Source organism: Natator depressus, chromosome 20 (assembly GCF_965152275.1).
Source record: "Natator depressus isolate rNatDep1 chromosome 20, rNatDep2.hap1, whole genome shotgun sequence".
Lineage (NCBI taxonomy): Eukaryota > Metazoa > Chordata > Testudines > Cheloniidae > Natator > Natator depressus.
Window position 1 is genome coordinate 25,507,581 of NC_134253.1, and position 19,211 is coordinate 25,526,791.

A 19,211-nucleotide genomic window follows, 5' to 3' on the forward strand; every position below is an offset into this window, starting at 1 on the left:
TGCACGCAGCGTCACAGGCCCCGGGGATAAATCAGGGCCGGCGCTGACAGGAGAGGGCTCGGCGCCGTCTGGGACTGGGGCCGGGCGAGCACATTCCTTCCACTCCTTCCTCCGCCGGCTGTGCCAGTGGCGAGCAGGGCAGTGAAGCCAGGCCCGGCCAGGCTGGAGGGGAGATGGCAGGAGTGGAAACACCCCAGAGGGAAGGGAATGGGCTAGCCTTCTAAGGGGGTGGTCCAGACACCTGGGTTCTCTTCCTCGCTCTAGGAGGGAGTGAGGGCTAGTTGTTGGAGGAGTGGGAGTCAGGACGCCTGGGTTCTCTTCCCAGCACCAAAGGGAAGTGGGGGGTCTAGTGTTTCCTAGTCTGGGACTTCCCTCCTCCTCAATCTTTCGCAGGGCTCTGGTTTTCAGAGCCCGGCCTTCCCCCCACTGCGTAGGGAAAGGTGGCCCGTGCTTGCCCCTCTGTCAAATGGTGATGCTGTCACCCACCAGCGTCTAGGGATGCCATTAACAATAAAGCATTTTGAACCCCTGAAATACTAGACATAGGCTAGTTGAGGCAGGGAAGGAAGCCCTGGTGGGTGAGGCTCTGTTATGTAATGTGAGGATTGTACTTTAAGATTTTAAGGTCAGGCTTGACAAAGCCCTGGCTGGGATGATTTAGTCGGGGATCAGTCCTGCTTTGAGCAGGGGGTTGGACTAGATGACCTCCTGAGGTCCCTTCCAACCCTGATATTCCATGATTCTATGATACTTTGACTAGACTTCCCCTCCGGGCTGACTCCAGGGAGACACAACGTTCCCAGTGGCTGGCCCAAAAGCCTATGGAACTCACTGCTACTAGATACAGGCACATCCGCAGGCCTCACCTTGTACAGCGCCACAAGCAGAATTCAGCTCTTCCCACCTAGGAGCCAAAGATATTTGACTCCCATTAGTCTGGCCCTCAGGGTACCGTGTGGAGGAGGGGCTGTAGTGGGTGCTTGCACCAAGAAGTAAATACTCTGTGGGCAAGGGGAGGGGGACCTTTCCAGAGAAAGGCCAGCCCCAGCCCCCGAGCTGTTCAGTAACACCCCCCAACCCGGACACTCAATGGCCGTGTGGGGCCAGAACCTCAAAGGTATTTAGGCACCTGATTCTGGGAGCTAGGCACCTAAATATCTTCGAGGAGCCAGGTCTCAGCCTTTGAGGCCTGCCTGAGCCAGCCCTGCTGCCAGCATGGGGGGGCTGGGAACTAGCTGCAGAGGCAAAGGGGCTGGGGGGGGGGGGGGCTTCTGGCAGCCAGACACACCAGCTGCCTCTGCCCACCGCTGGGCTCTGGGAACGGAGGCGGCTCAGGTGTTATCTCCTGGCCCGTCCCAGCGGGTTATTTTTAGCAGGGAGATCTGAGGGGCCAGACGCCCGCCAGCGCAGCGCCCCCCCCAGCCGGCCGGGCTAACGAGAGCAGCATGTGGGGAAAGGCAAGAGCAATGCGAGGAATGCCGGGGGCTGCGCCAAGGGCAGCCCGACTCCCTGGGGATAAATCATGGCTGGGTTTTCCTTTACGCAGGGCCAGGAACTGGCTGCAGCAGGGAGGACGTTGGCCACATGAGTATGTTCAATGTCACTCCACGCTGCTCAGCTGGAGGGGCGCACAGGGGTCCAGGCTGGGGCAGCCTCCTGGTCAGGAGCATCATTGGACAGAATGGGGAAACTGAGGCACCACAGGGGGAAGGGACTTAGCTGCACAGCACCTCATGGCAGAGCCAGGATTGGGACCCTGACTTCCAGCCCTGCCCCCTAGCTGCTGTAACCACTCAACTTCACGCCCCTCCCAGAGCTGGTGATAGAACCCAGGAGTCCCTGCCCCCCCCACGCTAACCACCCACCCACCCAGGACCTGTCACAGACATTATGGTGGAGGGCCCCATTCCATGGTACATGGGGCAGGAGTCACTGTGCCCCCCATTCTCCCATTGCTGGCTGGGGATCAAGGAAGCGGCTGGCTTCCCCATAGGCCCAACCCCACTGGGGCTGGCTGGTCGCTCCCTTCCCGCAGCACCAGCTGGGCAATCACCTTAGCTCTAGGGCTGCAGCCCTGCCTGCCCTTTGCTTCTCTGCCTTCCTGGCAAGGCACCTGCTCCCCCCACCCCCACAGGGCCCCGGCTTTCAGAGCTGTGCTCCCTGCCGCATGGGCTCAGGGTCCCTCCACCCGCAGGCCAGGAACCAGGCAGGGTTCTGTTAACTGCCAGCGCCCCGGGTGCAGCGTGATGGCTGGGCCCAAGCTCATGCTCCTTATCATGGCTCTGCTTTGAGGGTGGCATGGCCCAGCTGACTCCTGCTAGCCCCTGGTGGAACAGACTCTGCTTTCGCCCAGAGCAAGGGGGCGGACTGGGAATGAAACTAGAGGGGCAGTCCAGGCACCAGCACTGGTTCTGATCCAGCCCCGGGGGGGGTAAGAAAGGGGATCAGGGCAGCGGCTCCAGTCAGCCCCTGGGCAGGGAGAGTGGCTGGCTCTAGGGGGCAGGGAATGGGACATGGGGCCTTTCCCAGCTCAGGTGTGACCTGGCTTTGGGGCTAGGGCTGCAGTCTCTTAACAGGCCCTGATTCAAGGGGCTTTTGCCCCTTTGGCAGCCAGAACCCACCACTCCACCTTCATCAACCGGGGCAGGTGCCTCTAAGTGTTAATCAGGACCTGCCGCTGGCCAGTGATGTGACCTGTGGGGTTACACAGCTGAGCGGCCCATGCCGGAGACTTGGGCTGGGAGAGCTCGCCCAGCAGAGATGGGGGTGAAGAAGACGATAAATCACCCAGCGCCCCCGCAGGCTCAGCTGGCCTGAACTGTGTGTCCACAGCCTCCCACCTGTGGCAAAGCCTGGAGGTTTTCCTTAGGAGCATTGGAAAAATAATAAATAGCAGCCAGGGCAAGGCTGGGGATTTTTCTTTCTTGGGATGATAAATCAAGGCCGGTGGCTCCGAGACTTTTCCATATCGGCTCAGCTCTTAATCCACTGGAAAAACAGCTCAGGCAGGCCACGGCCTGCACTCTGCACCTGGGGGGAGTGGCTTGGCCGGGGGGGACGGAGGGGGGCTTTAAGAAGATGCCCCCCCTTGTTAGGCCCAGTTCTGTCCACGTGGAGGAGCAGCCGGCTCGGGCTGTTTTGCCCAGATGTCACCAGGTCAAGTCCTGCATGGCTCAGGAGTGAGTAGAAGTTGTACTCACTTGTGAAACAAGTTGGCTGGATCTCACGTGGCTTCCCTGGGGGCGGGTGGCCGGGAACTGCTCCTGCAGTTGGTTCCCCCTTGCAGGCTGAGAGAGCTGGTGTCCTTTGAGAAGCTGGGCATGCTGGCGGCAGGGCTGGGGGTTTCAGAAATACGGCTGCCTCTGGGTGGGACTCAGCACCGCAGGTCAAGGGTTAGGGTCAGCCCGGGAGGAAGTCAACGCTGGCGGAGGATGCTCCTCAGCAGAGCCTGCCCACGCAGCCCCTGGGGGATGCATGCACAGGGCCTGGCCCTCCAGGGCGAGGGCTCAGCCCAGGTTGGATGAAGTCACCCCGGGCCTGGATTCCACGCTCGGCTTCACCATAAAAGGTGGCGATGCTGGGCCAGGCCGGTGCCCATGCGTCCCCCCAACTGGGGGACGGCGAGCCGCTGGAATGCTCGCCCAAACCACACACCACGGCTGGGGAATTAATCCCGGCATCTCAGGCATCCCGCAAAGCAGCCACTTCCGGGGGCAGTGGGGGAGACGGACACAGGGCTGCACCCTGCCGCTCCTCCCCAGGGCAGGCTGAGCAGCAGAGGCCCTGCCCCTGGCCGGACTCCAAGCGCGAGGGAATCATCCCCGCTGTGGGGCAGGCAGTGAGCGTAAACCCCTCTCAGAGCAGGGGCCTGCCCCATGCAGGAGTGTCTGGCGGCACGCACCCTCAGCGAGCAATAAACCATCCCTGATGCAGGTCGGAGGAACGAAGAGACACCCGTTTATTGTAACAAGGGGGCAGGAAAGCCACTGGTCCCACCTTGGGAGAAACAGAATCAACCCTCTCAAGGGCACCGTGCAGACACCCTGGGGGCAGGGCCCAGGGAGCGCCCGAGGGAGGCATGGGCCCCAGGGACTGCCCCTGAGCGAGATCTCTCAGGAAACAAGGCAGGCAGGGGGGGTAACAGGGACATTCCCCCAGCCCACCTTGTCCCTACTCACCACGAAGTGGCCACATATGGGCTGCGGAGGGATATGGGTTGAGGTCCCTTGGGGAGCAGGACCCCATGGGCCAGGTCTCCCCACAGCTGACATGGGGGCCCAGGCCCTTACAGCAGGAAGGTTTTGAACCCAGGAAGGAAGATGAACTTTGCCCTCTGGGCCTGAGTGGGGGAGGGGATGGGGGTGTGGCCTACCCAGGCCCCACCTCTCACTCCTTCAGGAAGAAGTGCATCTTGTCGTTGATCATTTTGCGCTCGGGGTTGAGGCGCTTGAGGATCTGGGCGAGCACGTTCACCGTCTGCTCGCTGCTCAGCCCCGTCTTCTTGGTCTGGAACTTTTTCAGCAGGTCCTTGGTGGTCATGGGCTTGCGGGTCAGGTAGCGGCGCACGGCCTCTTCCGTCAGCTGCACGTCTCTGCGGGGGCAGAATGGGCCTGAGCCGGGGGTGCTGAAGGCTGGGCCACAGCCCGGGAGGCTCTGGGCGCCGACAGGGGCCGGCTCTGTCCCCAGACAAGCCAGTCAGAGCCCATGTGCTGGCTCCTGCCCCAAAGGCTCTTCCATCTGCCGCCCCTGGGACCGCTCCCAGCTGGTGGCACCAGCCAACCATAGCACCTGGCAGCAGCCCCACCCATCCCCATGGGATTGGCCAATAGGCCCCGATCCCACAGGCTAAGAAGCCCCGCCCCCGGTCACTCACCCGCTGCTGGGGGTGGACTTGCCCGACTGTGGCTGGGGAGTGGACTTGCCCGAGGTTGTCTGGGGTCCCGAGTCCAATTTCAGCCTCTTGGCCGCTGGGAGGTCACCGGATCCCGACTGCCGCTTCCCTACACCAAGACGGAGCAGCTCAGCGTCCTGCCCAGACCCTGTCCCCAGTTCCCACCAACAGGCGCGCTGGCGAGGTCAGGAACCAGGCCGCACGGGGTTCTCCCCAGACCCCTGCACGTGGGACCCCTCCTTCCCTGCCTTCAACAGCTGGTGTAAGGGCTGGGTGAGCTGCAGAGGGACGCTGCCCCCTGCTGGCGTTTGTGACTGTTCCAACATCTGGCCTGGAAGCCCCAGGCTGATGCCCCAGCAGCGCACGATGCGGCCAGCCCGCCCGAGCCCTTACCTTGCTCCAGCTTGCTGGCTGCAGCACGCAGTGTGGAGGATGTGCTGCCTGGGTCCACGGGGGGCGTCCCTGGGCGGCTGTCCCCCCGGGAGCTGCTGGCCGACCCCTTCCGCTCCTTCTTGGGTGGAGTTTTCCTCTTCTAGGTGTCGGGTGAGAAGAGGAACCGGCGTTGGGCATCGTCCCAAGATGCCTCCTAGTGTACCGCACACCCTGAGCCAAGCCAGGGCACGGGGGGCTGTGCAGAGGAACAACCAGGCACCCCCTGCAACCCACTTGGGCACCCCTCCTTCCCCAGCATCCTCCACGCTTGAGATGTCATCTCCACGATGGCACAGAAGCAAGGGGAGATGACTCCCAGCTCCAGGTAAGAACCGAGGGGAGGGCTAGGGAGTCAGAGTGGAATCGGCTCCACAGGGGTGTGGCCAAGGCAGTGGGGTCACTGTCCCCTTATCCCGGAAAGGGAGGAGAAATCAAGGCTGTAGTGGTGGGCAGCCTGTCCAGCAGTGCTAGAGGGGTAAGCGCCCCACTCCGCTCCCTGGGAAGGGATTCCCCTGCCAGGTTCCCAGTCCGGCCCCCCCCGCCTGAGCCAAACCACCAGCCCTTTGCTGCCACAAGGAGCAAAGCACAGCGCCCCCAGCCTGGAAGGGACCCCTCTGGGGCGAAAGGGGAATTGGGGCCTTGGGCTGTCTGCTGAGGCCTCCAGCTGGGAGGTGGTCAGCAAGATGGGGGTCCCCATCCCCCCAGGAGCCAGGCTAAGAACACCCCCAGCTCGGCATACACAAGCCAGAAGGGAAGTTAGCTCTCAGCCAGCCGCCTGGGGAGAAAAGGTTACTCACCCTGTGCAGGAACCTTGTTCTCCGAGATGTGCGTCCCTGCGGGTGCCACGTCCCTGCGCTTAGGGTCAGAGATTTTCCATAGCAGCGCCCGTTTGGGCCGCACGGGTGCTACCCCATCTCGCGCCGTGTGCGGTGGCTATGTAGCGCTGTGCGGCCCAACTGCCCTCAGCTCCTTCTCTACCGCAGAGCCCCTGGCTGAACTCTGAAGCAGAGGGAGGAGGGCGAGCAGTGGAGCACCCGCAGGGACACCCGTCTCGAAGAACCTCAGTTACCGCACAGGGCGAGTCGTGTCCCTGTGGGTGCTCCACTTTAGGTGACAGGAGAACAGTGCCCCCCCACTGGAAGGCTAGGGCTTCGGAGTTGGATTTGTTAGCGACGATCACATGGACAATCCTAGTGAGCATCTGCTGTCGAGACTCGAGTAATGCTCTGGGAATGTGCGTGCCAACGCCCAGGTCGCCGCTTTACCAACGTCCGTGATCGGTACATGGGTCGGGAAAACTAGAGAGGTGGAAATCGATCGTGTGGCGCGCCTTCAGGGGCAAATCAGGTTGACAATAGCAAAGGTGAATGCAGTCAGAAACCTGTTTTGAAAGTCTTTGTTTAGATATGGCTGATCTCCGATCTTTCTGAAAGGGTTAGTCCTTTCGAGGTCGGAGGCAAGCACCCATCTAGTGTGTGGAACATTTAGTTCTATGCAGTTTAAGGACAACGATGGTATTTTAGGAAGTAATTTTGGATGAGGTCTCAACGAAACTATCGTTGAAGATTATATTGGGATGGGGTAACGAGAAACATCTGTCAATGAAGACAGTCTATGAACGAGCAGGTAGGTCATCATGGGCTCCAAGGAGTGTCCAGTCAGGCATCGCATGACTAGGTTAAGGTCCCAAGGTACAGCGGGATCTCTTACTTCAAGGTAGAGATTTCAAATTCCTCTGAGAAACCATCTTGTTACAGGGTGGGCGAACATTGAGGGGCCGGCAACCTTGCGGCGGAAGGCCGGGATGGCTGCAAGATGCATTCTGATTGAACTCGAGGACAGCCCTGGCCTTTTTAGTTCCAAGATGCAGTCCAGTACCAGTGACAAGGGAGAGGTTATAGCTGAAACGTGCTTTTTGTCGCACCAGGTCTGGAATCTTTTCCATTCACACGGGTACGATTGGCTTTGAGAGAGATTTGTTTAAGTTGTGCTTGTGCGGAATGTATACTGTCCGGAGCCACACCTGCGTGGCCTGCCATATGCCCTGGTAGTTGTCTGCATGTTCTGGCTGATACCTGCGGACTGGTTTGGTACCGTGGAGATCAAATTGCCAAGGGTGGCAAGTCTGTGTGTTGGTCAGGAGGCTTTGGCCTCCACTGCGGCAGGGTAGGGCCCAATGAACCCCAGATGCGGTAGATGTCAGTGTTGATTTTTGAGCGTTTATGTGAAGGCCTAGTTGTGAGAAAAGGTCCATAGTTCTCTGTGTAGCCAGGACTGCGTCGTCTCAAGGGGGGGCTTTGAGAAGGCAATTAGACGAGTATGGGAATATCATAATTGCCTGTTGGCGGAGGTGCACCACACCGCAAGGAGCTTCCCTGGGGCCAGAGGCCAAAGGGAAGTACTTCGTACTGGCTGGGATCCAAGCCCAGAACAAATCTGAGGAATCTCTGGGAGATGGTGTATGGTAATGTGAAAACATGCATCTAGGAGGTTGAGGGCCGAGATCAATCCCACTGGTCCAGTGTTGGGATTATTGTTGCTAACATGACCATGCTGAATCATCGTTGTTGAACGAATGAACTTGTTGAGCGTTCTCATGTCTAGACTGGGTCTCCACCCGCTGCTCTTTTTTGGCATGAGGGAATAGTTGGAATAAAAGCTTCTCCCGTGGTGTTGGATCAGAACTGGCTCTACAGCCCCCGAGTGGATTATTTCTTCCTGCAGAAGGTGCCAGGGGGTGGGGTGGGGGGGGGAGAGGGAGGGAGAAAGAGAAATTGCATCAAGTATCCGTTGTTGACCATTTCCAACACCCACTTGTCCAAGGTGACACTGGGTAGAACGGGGTCAGGCGGTTGCCAAACTGATGGATGTTTTCTGGTGGTCACAGCACATGGAGCCAGGAGGCATCTCGGAGCCTCGATCCCATTTTCAAAAACGCCTGTTGTGAGGTGGGTTGGTGAGATACACTTGACCATGTCGGGGGTGGTTACATTTGGGAGGTATCGGCCATTTCCAGGTCGTAGTGTTGTTGAGGTGGGGGAACTGCAGAGGTTCGAGATCTCGAGGTAGCATGGTATCTATTCTGCCGCCTTCTTGGTACAGGTGTGGAGACATGTAATGTTCTCAGCGTCTCTCTTGCAGCCCGGATGGAGTGGAAATAGTGATCGGTCTTGTCGGCAAATAAGTTGGAGCCTTCAAAGGGAAAATCCTCCACTGTCGCTTGTATGTACTTTGGGAGTCCCGAAAGACGTAGCCACGAAGCTCGCCTCATGACCGCTGCTGTTGCTATGGAGCGAGCAGCTGTGTCTGCTGCATCTAGGGATGCTTGCAATGCCGTCCTTGCCAGCAGCTGTCCCTCTGTCACGATTGCCTGGAATTGTTCTTTCTTGTCCTCTGGGATACACTGAATAAATTTGTTCAGTTTTGAATAGTTCGTGTGATTATACCTTGACATGAACGCCTCGTAATTGGCAATTCGGAATTGGAGAGCTGCAGAGGAGTATTGCTTTACGGCCCAGCAAATCTAGTCTCTTCCAATCTTTGTCATACGGGTTGGTCAGACGTAGTGTCTCCCTTTCGTTCACCGCCAAGACCACCATTGAATTTGGTGTGGGCAGCGAAGATAAAAACTCCATGTCCTTTGAGGGGACAATATAGTTCTTCTCAGCCCTCTTACAGGTGGGAGGGATCATGGCTGGAGTTTGCCAGACCGCTTTAGCTGGGTCTAAGAGGGCCTTAAGTATAGGCAACCCGATCTTGGTTGATGTGGGCAGTATATCCAGAAACATGCATCGCGACTCTCTTGGTTCCTCTAATGGGATGTGGAGAGAATCTGCGATCCGTCTGAACAGCTCCTGACGCTGTCGGAAATCATCATCAGCCGACAATGGAGCGGGAGGCACGACTGCTTTGGCCGCTGAGGACGACAGTATATTGGGTGCAGGCGTAGCTTCCTGCTTGAGCCTTTCCTCCTGCTCCTTGACAGATTCTTCTTCAGGCTCGGGAGGTCTGGATACTGAAGATGACAGGGAGTGCCTCAGTTTCTCCCTCTGGGTATTGGATGGCCTGGAAAACTGTTGCCTGTAAGCAGCCCATGGATCCCAGCAAGGCCATTGTTGGGGCACAGACATGAAGGGGGGCATCCATGGGTGTCCATACCAGGGTGTTGGGTCACCTCTGGGCTCCTGGTACCTATGGCGGGCAGAAGAGTCAAGTCGTGCAGCACCCCGACGCGAAGGGCAGCCGCGTGAAGGCACAGAATAAGCATCATTTTCCTCCTCGTCTGCACTGGAGAAGGAGGGGGCGGTCCTGGATGGTGACGGTGAGCGGGTGGGTACCATGTGCGCCTCCGGCGGTTTGGCGTGTACTGCAGCCGTCCCAGTATGGAGCGGTGGAGACTCTGGCGTCTCAGAGATTAATCCGTCTTTTGGGAATCTAAACTCCTGGGGCATCTTCGGTACCGTGGGAGGCAGTTGTGTCAATGTTGACTGTCTTGTCAGCGCCAAGGTTGTTCTATGTTCCGCTGAATGCCCAGCAGGCGGCGCCAAAGTGCCCGGTGCCATGTGGCTGGTCGGTTCCGTCTTTGAGGCTTTGGGTTTTTCCTTGCCTCTGTCGTCCGACGGTGCAGTCTTGTCCAGTCTTGCCCTCTTGGGGTCCTTGGACTTACCGGCGTTGACGATACCGGAGGTTCCAGGAGCGTCATAGGTGCTCAGTATTATACCTGTCGGGGCCAAAGCTACTGATCTTGCTGGGGACCTCTTTCTTTTCCATGGCTCCTTGGTGGGCGGACGTGAGGCTCGCTTTTTAGTGTCTTTTCGCGAGGAATCTGTTGATTTCCTCTTCGTAGCCCGCAGGGAGTACGGAGCAGCTGGTGCTGACGGTGACTGTTATCCAGGGTGGGTCCCGGGACCAGGGTCTGAGGCTGGCCGCAGCGAGTGCTCCTTCGTTTGGGGTTTTGCCTTCAGGTCACGGGCTTTCTGACTGTGAGCCTTAAGGTTAAGGCAATGCATGCACTTTTGGGGCACGTGTGCCTCTCCCAAGCACCGGAGGCAATGGGGGTGCCTGTCACCGACGGGGATGGCCTCCTGGCAGGAGAGGCACTGTTTGAATCCGGGGGATCCAGGCATAACCCCCTGATTGGAATCAACCTACGGGGGTAATGACAAGGAAATGGGGGGAAAAGAGGGAAAATGGAAACTGACTAAAATTGTAACAAACGCTACGGAACGAGAACCGAGGCACTTGGAGACTCGCTAGGGGTGCTCAGGCCAAGGGCAGCAGGGCCGCACAGAGCTACACAGCTGCCACACGGGGCACAAAGTGGGGGAGCACAAGTGTGCCCCAAACGGCGCTGCTACAAAACCCTGTGTTCCTAGGCACAGGGACGCACGCACACACACCTAACGCAGAGCACCCATGGGGACATTGGTCAAAGAAGAGCTATAGGTTTGGGATCCTCCCAAGACCCCGAGCATCCAGAGCCCCCAAGCGGGCAACCCAGCCAGCCCCGCCCCCAAAGGACGCGGGTCGGGGTTACCGCCATGAAGAGTGCAGAGGACGCTTCGCTGTCGATGTCGCTCTCCTCTGACGTCTCCGACTCATCACTGCTGTCTGGAACACATGGTACGGGCGCGGTCAGAGCAAGTCCCTCCCCTCTGAATCACCTGTCAATCTCCAGCCCTCCCTCTGGGGTGCTCGGGGTCAGAGCTCTCTCTCTCTACGACCTCCCATGGCCCCTGGCTCTAGCCACCCCAGGGCTCTTCTCTCAGCATACTCAGTCCAGAGGAAGCTTATTTCTAGGCCAGCCAGAGACCTGAACCAGAAGCCTTGGGCTGTGAAGTGGGCGAGGAGTTCCAGCCACAGCACTCCCCGCAGTGAGGGGGAACTCCCCCCGCCCTTGGGTCAGCTGACACAGCATCAACTGAGGGGTGGGATGTGGGGCAGCACAGGGAAGGGTCCTGTCCCCTCTGCAGCTCCCTTTGGAGGAGGCCGGTTGGTAGATACCAGCGCTGTAAGGGTTAACGAGGAGGGGTTTCTGTAGCACCTCCCCGAGGATCTCAAAGTGATTTCATAGCTCCTCCCCCAGACACCCCCATGGGGGATCAGCACCAGCCCTACCTGAGGGGAGGGAAAGTGACCAGGGACTTGAGTGAGCGAGTGGCAGTTAGAGAAAGAACCCAGGAGTCCTAGTTCCCGCCCCAGCTCTATCCCCACTGAGACCCAGTGTAGCTCAGTGCCCATTTGATGACCCAGCAGCAGAGACCGCCACCCTTGGGCCCCCGCGGCACAGCCCCCTCCCTCCCCAAAACATTCACCCTTTTTCTTCTTCTTCTCCTGAGGGGTGGGGGCCTTCTTCTCTTCTTCCTCCTCCTCCTTCTCCTCGGCAGGCTTCTCCTCCTCACTCTCCTCGCTGCTCTCGCTCGCCTCGTCGATCCCTGGGCAGCCAACCGACAGCCGGCTCAGGGGGCAAGAAGGAGCCGTTTTGCAGCGGTGGAGCCCGGCTTGCGGCCGGCCCACGGGACCATAGCCCACTACCTATGAGCCACAGTAACCTCCAAGAGAAAGGGCTTCCTGGATTCGATGCCCACAGAGCAGTGAGCTCCCCACTGCCCGACTTACCGAGCCCTCGCGCTGGGCATTCCCAACCCAGGGCCCCGCAGCCCTCTTCTTACCCTGCAGCCCCTCCCGCAAGGGCTGAACAGCTCAGCACTGGCTGGGCCTGCCAACAACCCCCCGCAAGCCAGTTCAGGAGCAAGGTGCTGCTGAGGTTACTGGGGCAGCACGGCCGAAACCAGCTATTTCACTTGCCGGTTTTCTATTAAAGCAACCGGATTTTTGGATGGAAAACGGATGCTTTTTGCGGAACATTATTGAACACCTGATTCTCCACCGGAAAGCAGCCTCGATGGAGAATTTCCAACCAGTCGCGATGGCACCAAGGGCCCCGCTGAGGTCCAACGGGGGCTGCCCCCGCCAGGTCTCAGCGGTACCAACCGTGGCCCCGTATCTGCCACGTACCTTTGGGACCATCCTCTTCCTTCGTCACCTTGGGCTTCCCCACTGTTGCCTCCTCCTGCGAACTGCTGCAAGACACGGGAAGGATTTGAATGGACACAGCCGGGCACAGAGGGGGTGGGGGAGGGAACCTGCCTCTGCCTAGACTAACTGTGCAGGGTACAGCAGAGATCTACGTTCCCAGGACAGGTGGGGAACAGAACAAGCTGCTTAATGGGCACAGGCAGCACCAGGTAAGGAGCCGAGTGGAGCTGAGCCAGGCACCCCGTTCCGGTGGGGAGGGGTGGAGCAGACCCTGCCCCTAAGACCCCACCCTTACCTGGACCCGTCTGACATGTAATCTACTTCCTGCCCCTCAAAGTCTCCGTCGTCACTGTCCTCGAAGGCCTCATCGTCCGAGCCCTTCTTCTTCTTCTTCTTCTTCTTGGTCAGCGGGGTTTTCTTCTGGGGCTTGGCTGCCTTCTCCCCTGTAGCATTATGGGAAACAGCCCACGGCTGACTCAGTGGCAAGGTCATGGCAAGAGCTGGCGTGGAGGTGACAGCCACGGGCCCAGCGAGAGAGGGGGAGTGGGATTAGAGGGAGGGGCTGAGAACCAGGACCCCAGGGTTCTATATGAGGACTCCAGACAGGCTGCAGGCTCTCAGAGGGGTAGCACCATGCTTCGAAGGCACAGGGGTCAGCCTGGGCCCCAAGCTACATGGATGCTGGCGGGGTTCATGACACAGGCCTAGGCAGTAGCCAGCTCACCTGTTAGCCAGGACACAGGGCTACCTCTCCCATGCAATAAGTGAGAAAGGGGTCGCTGTTCTACGCCTGTGACCCCCAGCAGGGGGCAGCACTGGGCTGAAGGCCCAAGCTAGGGTTGTCTCAGTGACCTCAGGGCAACAGAAAGAGGTGCTGGTGGTCCCAGGGTAGCAGGGCTGGCTCAGCCTCCAGGGGCCCCTCACCGTCGGCGTCACTCAGCTCGCTCTCGTCTGAGCTCATCTCCAGGTCGTCCTCCAGGTCGTGGATCTTCAGCTCGCTGCTCTTCTTCTTGGTCTTCTTCTCCTTCTCCTCCTCCTCGTCATCCTGGTCCTTCAGCCGCCGCTGCTGCATGATGGTGAAGTGGTTCAGCACCTTGTTCCGCCTGGGAGGGAGAGGGCGGAGGGTGAGAACGCTGGGACCCCCTCCACTGCCTGACCCCGCCACAGGGGAGAGGGGCTCTGCCGTGACGGAGTGAAACCCAGCCCTATGAAGCTGTTGTTGGGATTGCAAGGGGGGGTGGGGAGAAGGGACTCCCCAAAGCCTATATGATCCACAGGGAAAGGAGCAGGGCTCCCTGGTCCCAGGCTGGAAGGGGGGTGCTGGACCCAGAGAGGCCGGTGCTGAGCTCCACGCCTGCCGTGGTGGAAGCAGCCAGGGAGAGGACCAGGGGAGGCCTCTAGCAGCAGCTGGGCCCGCACCAGTCACCAGACCAACCTCCTGGCCATGCAGAGTGGACTCCTCACCCTGTGACGCCGTGCAGGCCGCAAGGAGCCCCAGATGCAGCACGGGCCATACCCAGACATTGCACCTCCAGCCCATCCTCCAGCTCCAATCTGCCAGAAGCACAGCCCTTCCTGTGTCAGCCAATCCCTGGAACAATCTCGATTTGGGTCTAGTGGGCAGAGCAGGGGAGCTGGCAGCCAGGACTCCTGGGTTATATTCCCCTTGTAGGGAGGGGAGGGGGGTCCCGCAGGTTAGAGCACTGAGTGCCAGGACTCCTGGTGACAGCAGGGCAGGGGCAGCCCATGCCCTCACTCACCGCTCCCACTCCTCCTCCGCCTCCTCGGCCGTCAGGGTGCGATGCTTGGCCACGGGGGTGAAGTTGTACCAGTTGCTGACCGGGAAGGCCTCAAAGGCGCCGTCGGGGCACTGCGTGAAGATGTAGTAGGAGGCGTTCTCGGTCACGCCGCCCTTCTTCACCCCTTTGAACCTGGGTATGAGGGAAAGGGAGAGCTGGATTCGGGGGGGCACCTGGGATCTGGCTGAATGGCCCAGCGGGTGGGGCTAGAAGCCAGGACCCTGGATTCTATTGCAGGCTCTGGGAAGGGAGCAGAACTAGTAGTTAACTCAAGGAGGCTGGGGAGGCAGGACTCCTAGGCTTCACTCCTGGCTCAGAGGGAGTGATGTCTAGTGGCCAGAGCAGGGACACAGCGACCTAGGATTCCTGGGTTCTTCCTCTGCCCCGTGGCATGGCGTTAGTGCCACTCTAACTCTCCCTCTCCAAAGGAGGCTGCTGGCCAACACGGCTGGGGCTTGGAGCGCAGACTGGAGGGGTTGTGTGTTTGGACCCAGCACTCACAGTTCAGCCCCTGGGACCCCCACTCACTTGCGCCCAGCTTTGCCGTTGACCTTGAGAATCCAGGGCTGGTCCTCGGGCTTGAACTCCCGGAGGACGATGCCGTACTTCTTGCGGCGCGCCTCCTCGCGCAGCTTGCGGTTGAACTCGCTGCCAGCCCCTGACTCTGGCATCTCCTCTTCCTGGTAGATCTTCTTGTTGCTGAGATCTCGCTCCATTTTTGCCTAGGAGAGGGAGCAAAGGAGAACGTCACCTCCCCGGCCCTGGGGAGGAAAAGCCCCCCTGCTTGGTCACCTCGTGCGTCCAGTCCCCCAGCGCTGCATGGCAGTACCCCCACTCAGCTCCCTGCAGCGCCAAGCTAGCAATGGCCGTGGAGTGACCCGGTCCAGGCCGCCCACAACTCCGCACACTAAGAGCCAGAGTGAACGCTGGGCTTCAGGGCTGAAACCAAGTCACCTGCTGGGATCCCTCGCCAGGCCCAGAGAACAGCCCTGCACCCGGGGCACCGAGAGAGGGCTTGCCGCTGTCTGCAGTATCAGGGATCGATCGGTGCGGGGGGTGGGGCCAGATGGACCCTGATGTGTTCCCCAACATGGGTGGGCAGGAGCAAGAGGCTGCCCTGTGGACCAGTGCATTATGGGGGATGCTGGGCCCAGTATTTCTAGCCTTGCTGGCAGGCCCGGCGCCAGATGCAGTCACAACTATTGATCCATCCAGAGTCCAGCACCCCGCTCGAGGGGCCAGGCCGTCAGCGCAGAGGGAGCTCTGGCACCTAGAAGTGCCTCCAAGCAGCAGGCAGGCTGCCCTTGCTAAGTGGAGCTAGGGGGCGCAGCTATGGCAGCACCCTACCTGGTGCCAGGTGGTGAAGTTGACCTTGTCGGCGGCGTTGAAGGCCATGATGTTGTACTTCTTGGGTGTGTTTCTGCAGCAAGAGGAGGGCAGAAACCTGAGTGGCCAGCGGCTCCAGCTTGAGGAGAGCTGTCCCCCTGCTGCAAGCCTGGCGCTATGCTGAGCGCTCGCTAGCCACGCAGCGAATCACACCCAGGCACCAGAGCTACCCAACCCCTGCTGCCAGAGTGCCTCAGGCCTGCCCAGCCACCCTCCCTGGGGCGTTTGGCCCCCAGGTCCCATTCAGACCCCCATCTCTGTGCTGAGCCCACCACAGGGTCCAGTAGGAGCCAGCAGTTTATACGACACAACAGGCAGCATGGCTCTATTCCCAGCCCTGCCCTACTCGGTGACCGGGGGCAAACCACATTCCCGCTCCATGGCTCAGTTTCTCTTCCCCACCCTTTTGTCTATTTAAACTGCAAGCTCTTCAGGGCAGACGCCGGGAAGGTCTGGGACAAAGGGCCCTGATCTCAGTTGGGGAGTTACTGTAATACGCCAAATATACGTGGCCCCAGGCCCAGCAATGAGCCTGCTGTTTAGATCAAACAAAACAGAGGCTGGACAGCCAGGGAGACAGGCTGAGACCTACAACTTGGTTCATCCATTGCCAGAGAACAGTGACCTGAGCTTGATTTGACCTAGCAATGCAAGGGACTCCCCCATCTCCGCTGTTTTCCCCACGGAGGTAAGCTTTCAGCAAGGTGCCACATAAGCAGAGAGGGCTGGGAAAGCAGAGAGGACTCACTTGGGTACTCGCACCACATACTCTGTAACCGACTGGCTACTCGTGCCCTGGGGAGAGAACAAAGATTGAGGTTTCATTTCAGAGGTGTGCGTTAGCCAAGGGCTAGTTAGGAAGCGCCCCCCCCCCCCCCAGATCACAGCAGGCGACACAGGAAAGCGCCCCCCCCCCAGATCACAGCAGGCGACACAGGAAATGGCTATAAGAATAGCAGCCAGGCTAGCTGGGGAAAAATTATCAAGGGTTCTCTGTCCTCTTGCTTCAGGGCATTAGCTGGGGTCAGGAAGGGATTTTCACATAAGAGGAGAGTTGGCAGATGATGAGGGGTTAGCAGCTTCTTCTGAGGCACTCAGGACAAGTCACTTGAAGACTGGATACCAAACTAGATGGGCGTATCAGTCTAGGCCAAGCAGACAGGGTGTATTTCCCAAACCTATGATGGCTCCAAGTTTGGGAAACTGAGGAAACTCAGAACTTACCAGGGAGGTCATTTTGGCAGAGATAGGGCTGCGCGTCCACCTGGGCTTCCAGGAAAGGATCTAAGAGAGAAACAAAAAGTCAGGACTTCTTAGCAGAGCAAGTGCTGGCAGGACTACCTTTGTGGGGCTGGGAGGGGGAGCCAGGAGAATCCAAATTCCTAAAAGGGGCAGAGGCAAGGAGAAGCCGACACACATGGGGAAGTGTGGGGATAAGAACAGATGGTCAGAAACTCAGCTGGAGAAGCCGTGCTAGAGCAGGGTGCTGGGAGCCAGGACTCCTGGGTCCTGTTCCCAGCGCTGGGAGCAGAGTGGGGTCTGCTGGTCAGTGCTGGGAATGATATTGGACAAAGGTATAAATCCAAGATACACTGTTGAACCAGTGTCTTGTGTGACCAGTTCCACAGGTGAGTCGGCCCAGCCCGGCCCTCCCCCACGGTGCTTCCTTCCAAGCCCTGCCCCAGACTTCACGCTCCACTCAGAGCCCGTCCCAGTGCCTGCCAACCATCCTCACCAACCCCCTACCCTCAGAGCCCCTTACCCCCTCCCCCACCCCTAGTAACCCTTACCTCAGCCCCCTCCCCCACTGACCCTTACCCCCTCCCTAGTGACCCTTACCCCAACCCCCTCCCCCACTGACCCTTACCCCCACCCCCCTCCCCCACCCCTAGTGACCCTTACCCCAGCCCCCTTCCCCACTGACCCTTACCCCTTCCCTCCTCCCCCACCCCTAGTGACCCTTACCCCAGACCCCTAGTGACCCTTACCCCCTCCCTCCTCCCCCACCCCTAGTGACCCTTACCCCACTGACCCTTACCCCCTCTGACCCTTACCCCAGCCCCCTCCCCCACTGACCCTTACCTCCTCCCCCCTCCCCCACCCCTAGTGACCCTTACCCCAGCCCCCTCCCCCACTGACCCTTACCCCTCCCTCCTCCCCCACCCCTAGTGACCCTTACCCAGACCCCTCCCCCACTGACCCTTACCCCCTCCCTCCTCCCCCACCCCTAGTGACCCTTACCCCACTGACCCTTACCCCAGCCCCCTCCCCCACTGACCCTTACCCCTCCCTCCTCCCCCACCCCTAGTGACCCTTACCCAGACCCCTCCCCCACTGACCCTTACCCCCTCCCTCCTCCCCCACCCCTAGTGACCCTTACCCCACTGACCCTTACCCCCTCTGACCCTTACCCCAGCCCCCTCCCCCACTGACCCTTACCTCCTCCCCCCTCCCCCACCCCTAGTGACCCTTACCCCAGCCCCCTCCCCCACTGACCCTTACCCCTCCCTCCTCCCCCACCCCTAGTGACCCTTACCCAGACCCCTCCCCCACTGACCCTTACCCCCTCCCTCCTCCCCCACCCCTAGTGACCCTTACCCCACTGACCCTTACCCCAGCCCCCTCCCCCACTGACCCTTACCCCTCCCTCCTCCCCCACCCCTAGTGACCCTTACCCAGACCCCTCCCCCACTGACCCTTACCCCCTCCCTCCTCCCCCACCCCTAGTGACCCTTACCCCACTGACCCTTACCCCAGCCCCCTCCCCCACTGACCCTTGCCCCCTCCCCCAGCCGCCCGCAGTGACCCTTACCCCGCCCCCGGCTCGCCCCCTCTCCGCCGGCCCCGCTGCTCCGCGCCAAGCGCCCCGCCCACGCCAATGACGGAGCGGCTGCCTGCGCATGCGCCGCTCGCCGCGCATGACCGGAAGCCGGAGCCCCCTCGCACCGGAAGAGAGACCAGCCGTGATGGTTGCCATGGGAACCTGCACAGCCGTGCCCCGCCCCCTCAAGGAAAAGGGGCGGGGTTACCTCCACGGCGGGGCGGGGCAGCTATCACCGCCTGGGCTGCGGGGGGGTACGGGCCCCTTGATCCCGGGGGGGGGCTATGGTGCCCGTCGCCCCAGGGGTGGGGGGGTACGGGCCCCTTGATCCCGGGGGGGGCTATGGTGCCCGTCGCCCCAGGGGTGGGGGATGGGGGGTACGGGCCCCTTGATCCCGGGGGGGGGCTATGGTGCCCGTCGCCCCAGGGGTGGGGGATGGGGGGTACGGGCCCCTACCCCCGGGGGGGGCTATGGTGCCCGTCGCCCCAGGGGTGGGGGATGGGGGGGTACGGGCCCCTTGATCCCGGGGGGGGCTATGGTGCCCATCGCCCCAGGGGTGGGGGATGGGGGGTACGGGCCCCTTGATCCCGGGGGGGGGCTATGGTGCCTCTTGCCCCGGGGGTAGGGGATGGGGGGGTACGGGCCCCTTGATCCCGGGGGGGGGGGGCTCTGGTGCCTGTCGCCCCAGGGGTGGGGGATGGGGGGGTACAGGCCCCTTGATCCCAGGGGGGGGGGCTCTGGTGCCTCTTGCCCGGGGGGAGGATGGGGGGGTAATGCAGCTGCTCTTACGTTGGATCCTGGCCAGGCTGCCCTCAATGCATCTCCCATCTGCAGATCTCAGAGC

General features: G+C 60.4%; 1 protein-coding gene across 2 annotated transcripts; it reads right to left on the bottom strand.

Annotated features, from left to right (window-relative positions):
• Positions 1-3,937: 3,937 nt before the first annotated feature.
• On the bottom strand, positions 3,938-19,210 carry GTF2F1 (general transcription factor IIF subunit 1). Of its 2 annotated transcripts, none has more exons than XM_074935363.1 (14): positions 19,157-19,210; positions 16,771-16,830; positions 16,295-16,341; positions 15,508-15,580; positions 14,689-14,882; positions 14,122-14,292; positions 13,286-13,464; positions 12,657-12,804; positions 12,341-12,405; positions 11,638-11,757; positions 10,860-10,933; positions 5,285-5,423; positions 4,874-5,000; positions 3,938-4,591 (listed from the first exon to the last, which is right to left on the bottom strand). In XM_074935363.1, exons 1-14 carry the CDS (start codon positions 19,193-19,195, stop codon positions 4,387-4,389), a joined length of 1,641 nt encoding a protein of 546 aa, XP_074791464.1. In that variant the 5' UTR covers positions 19,196-19,210; the 3' UTR covers positions 3,938-4,386. The 2 variants fall into 2 exon arrangements, with proteins under 2 accessions (XP_074791464.1, XP_074791465.1); XM_074935364.1 differs by lacking the exon at positions 19,157-19,210 and adding an exon at positions 18,359-18,373.
• Between the last annotated feature and the right edge of the window lies 1 nt (position 19,211).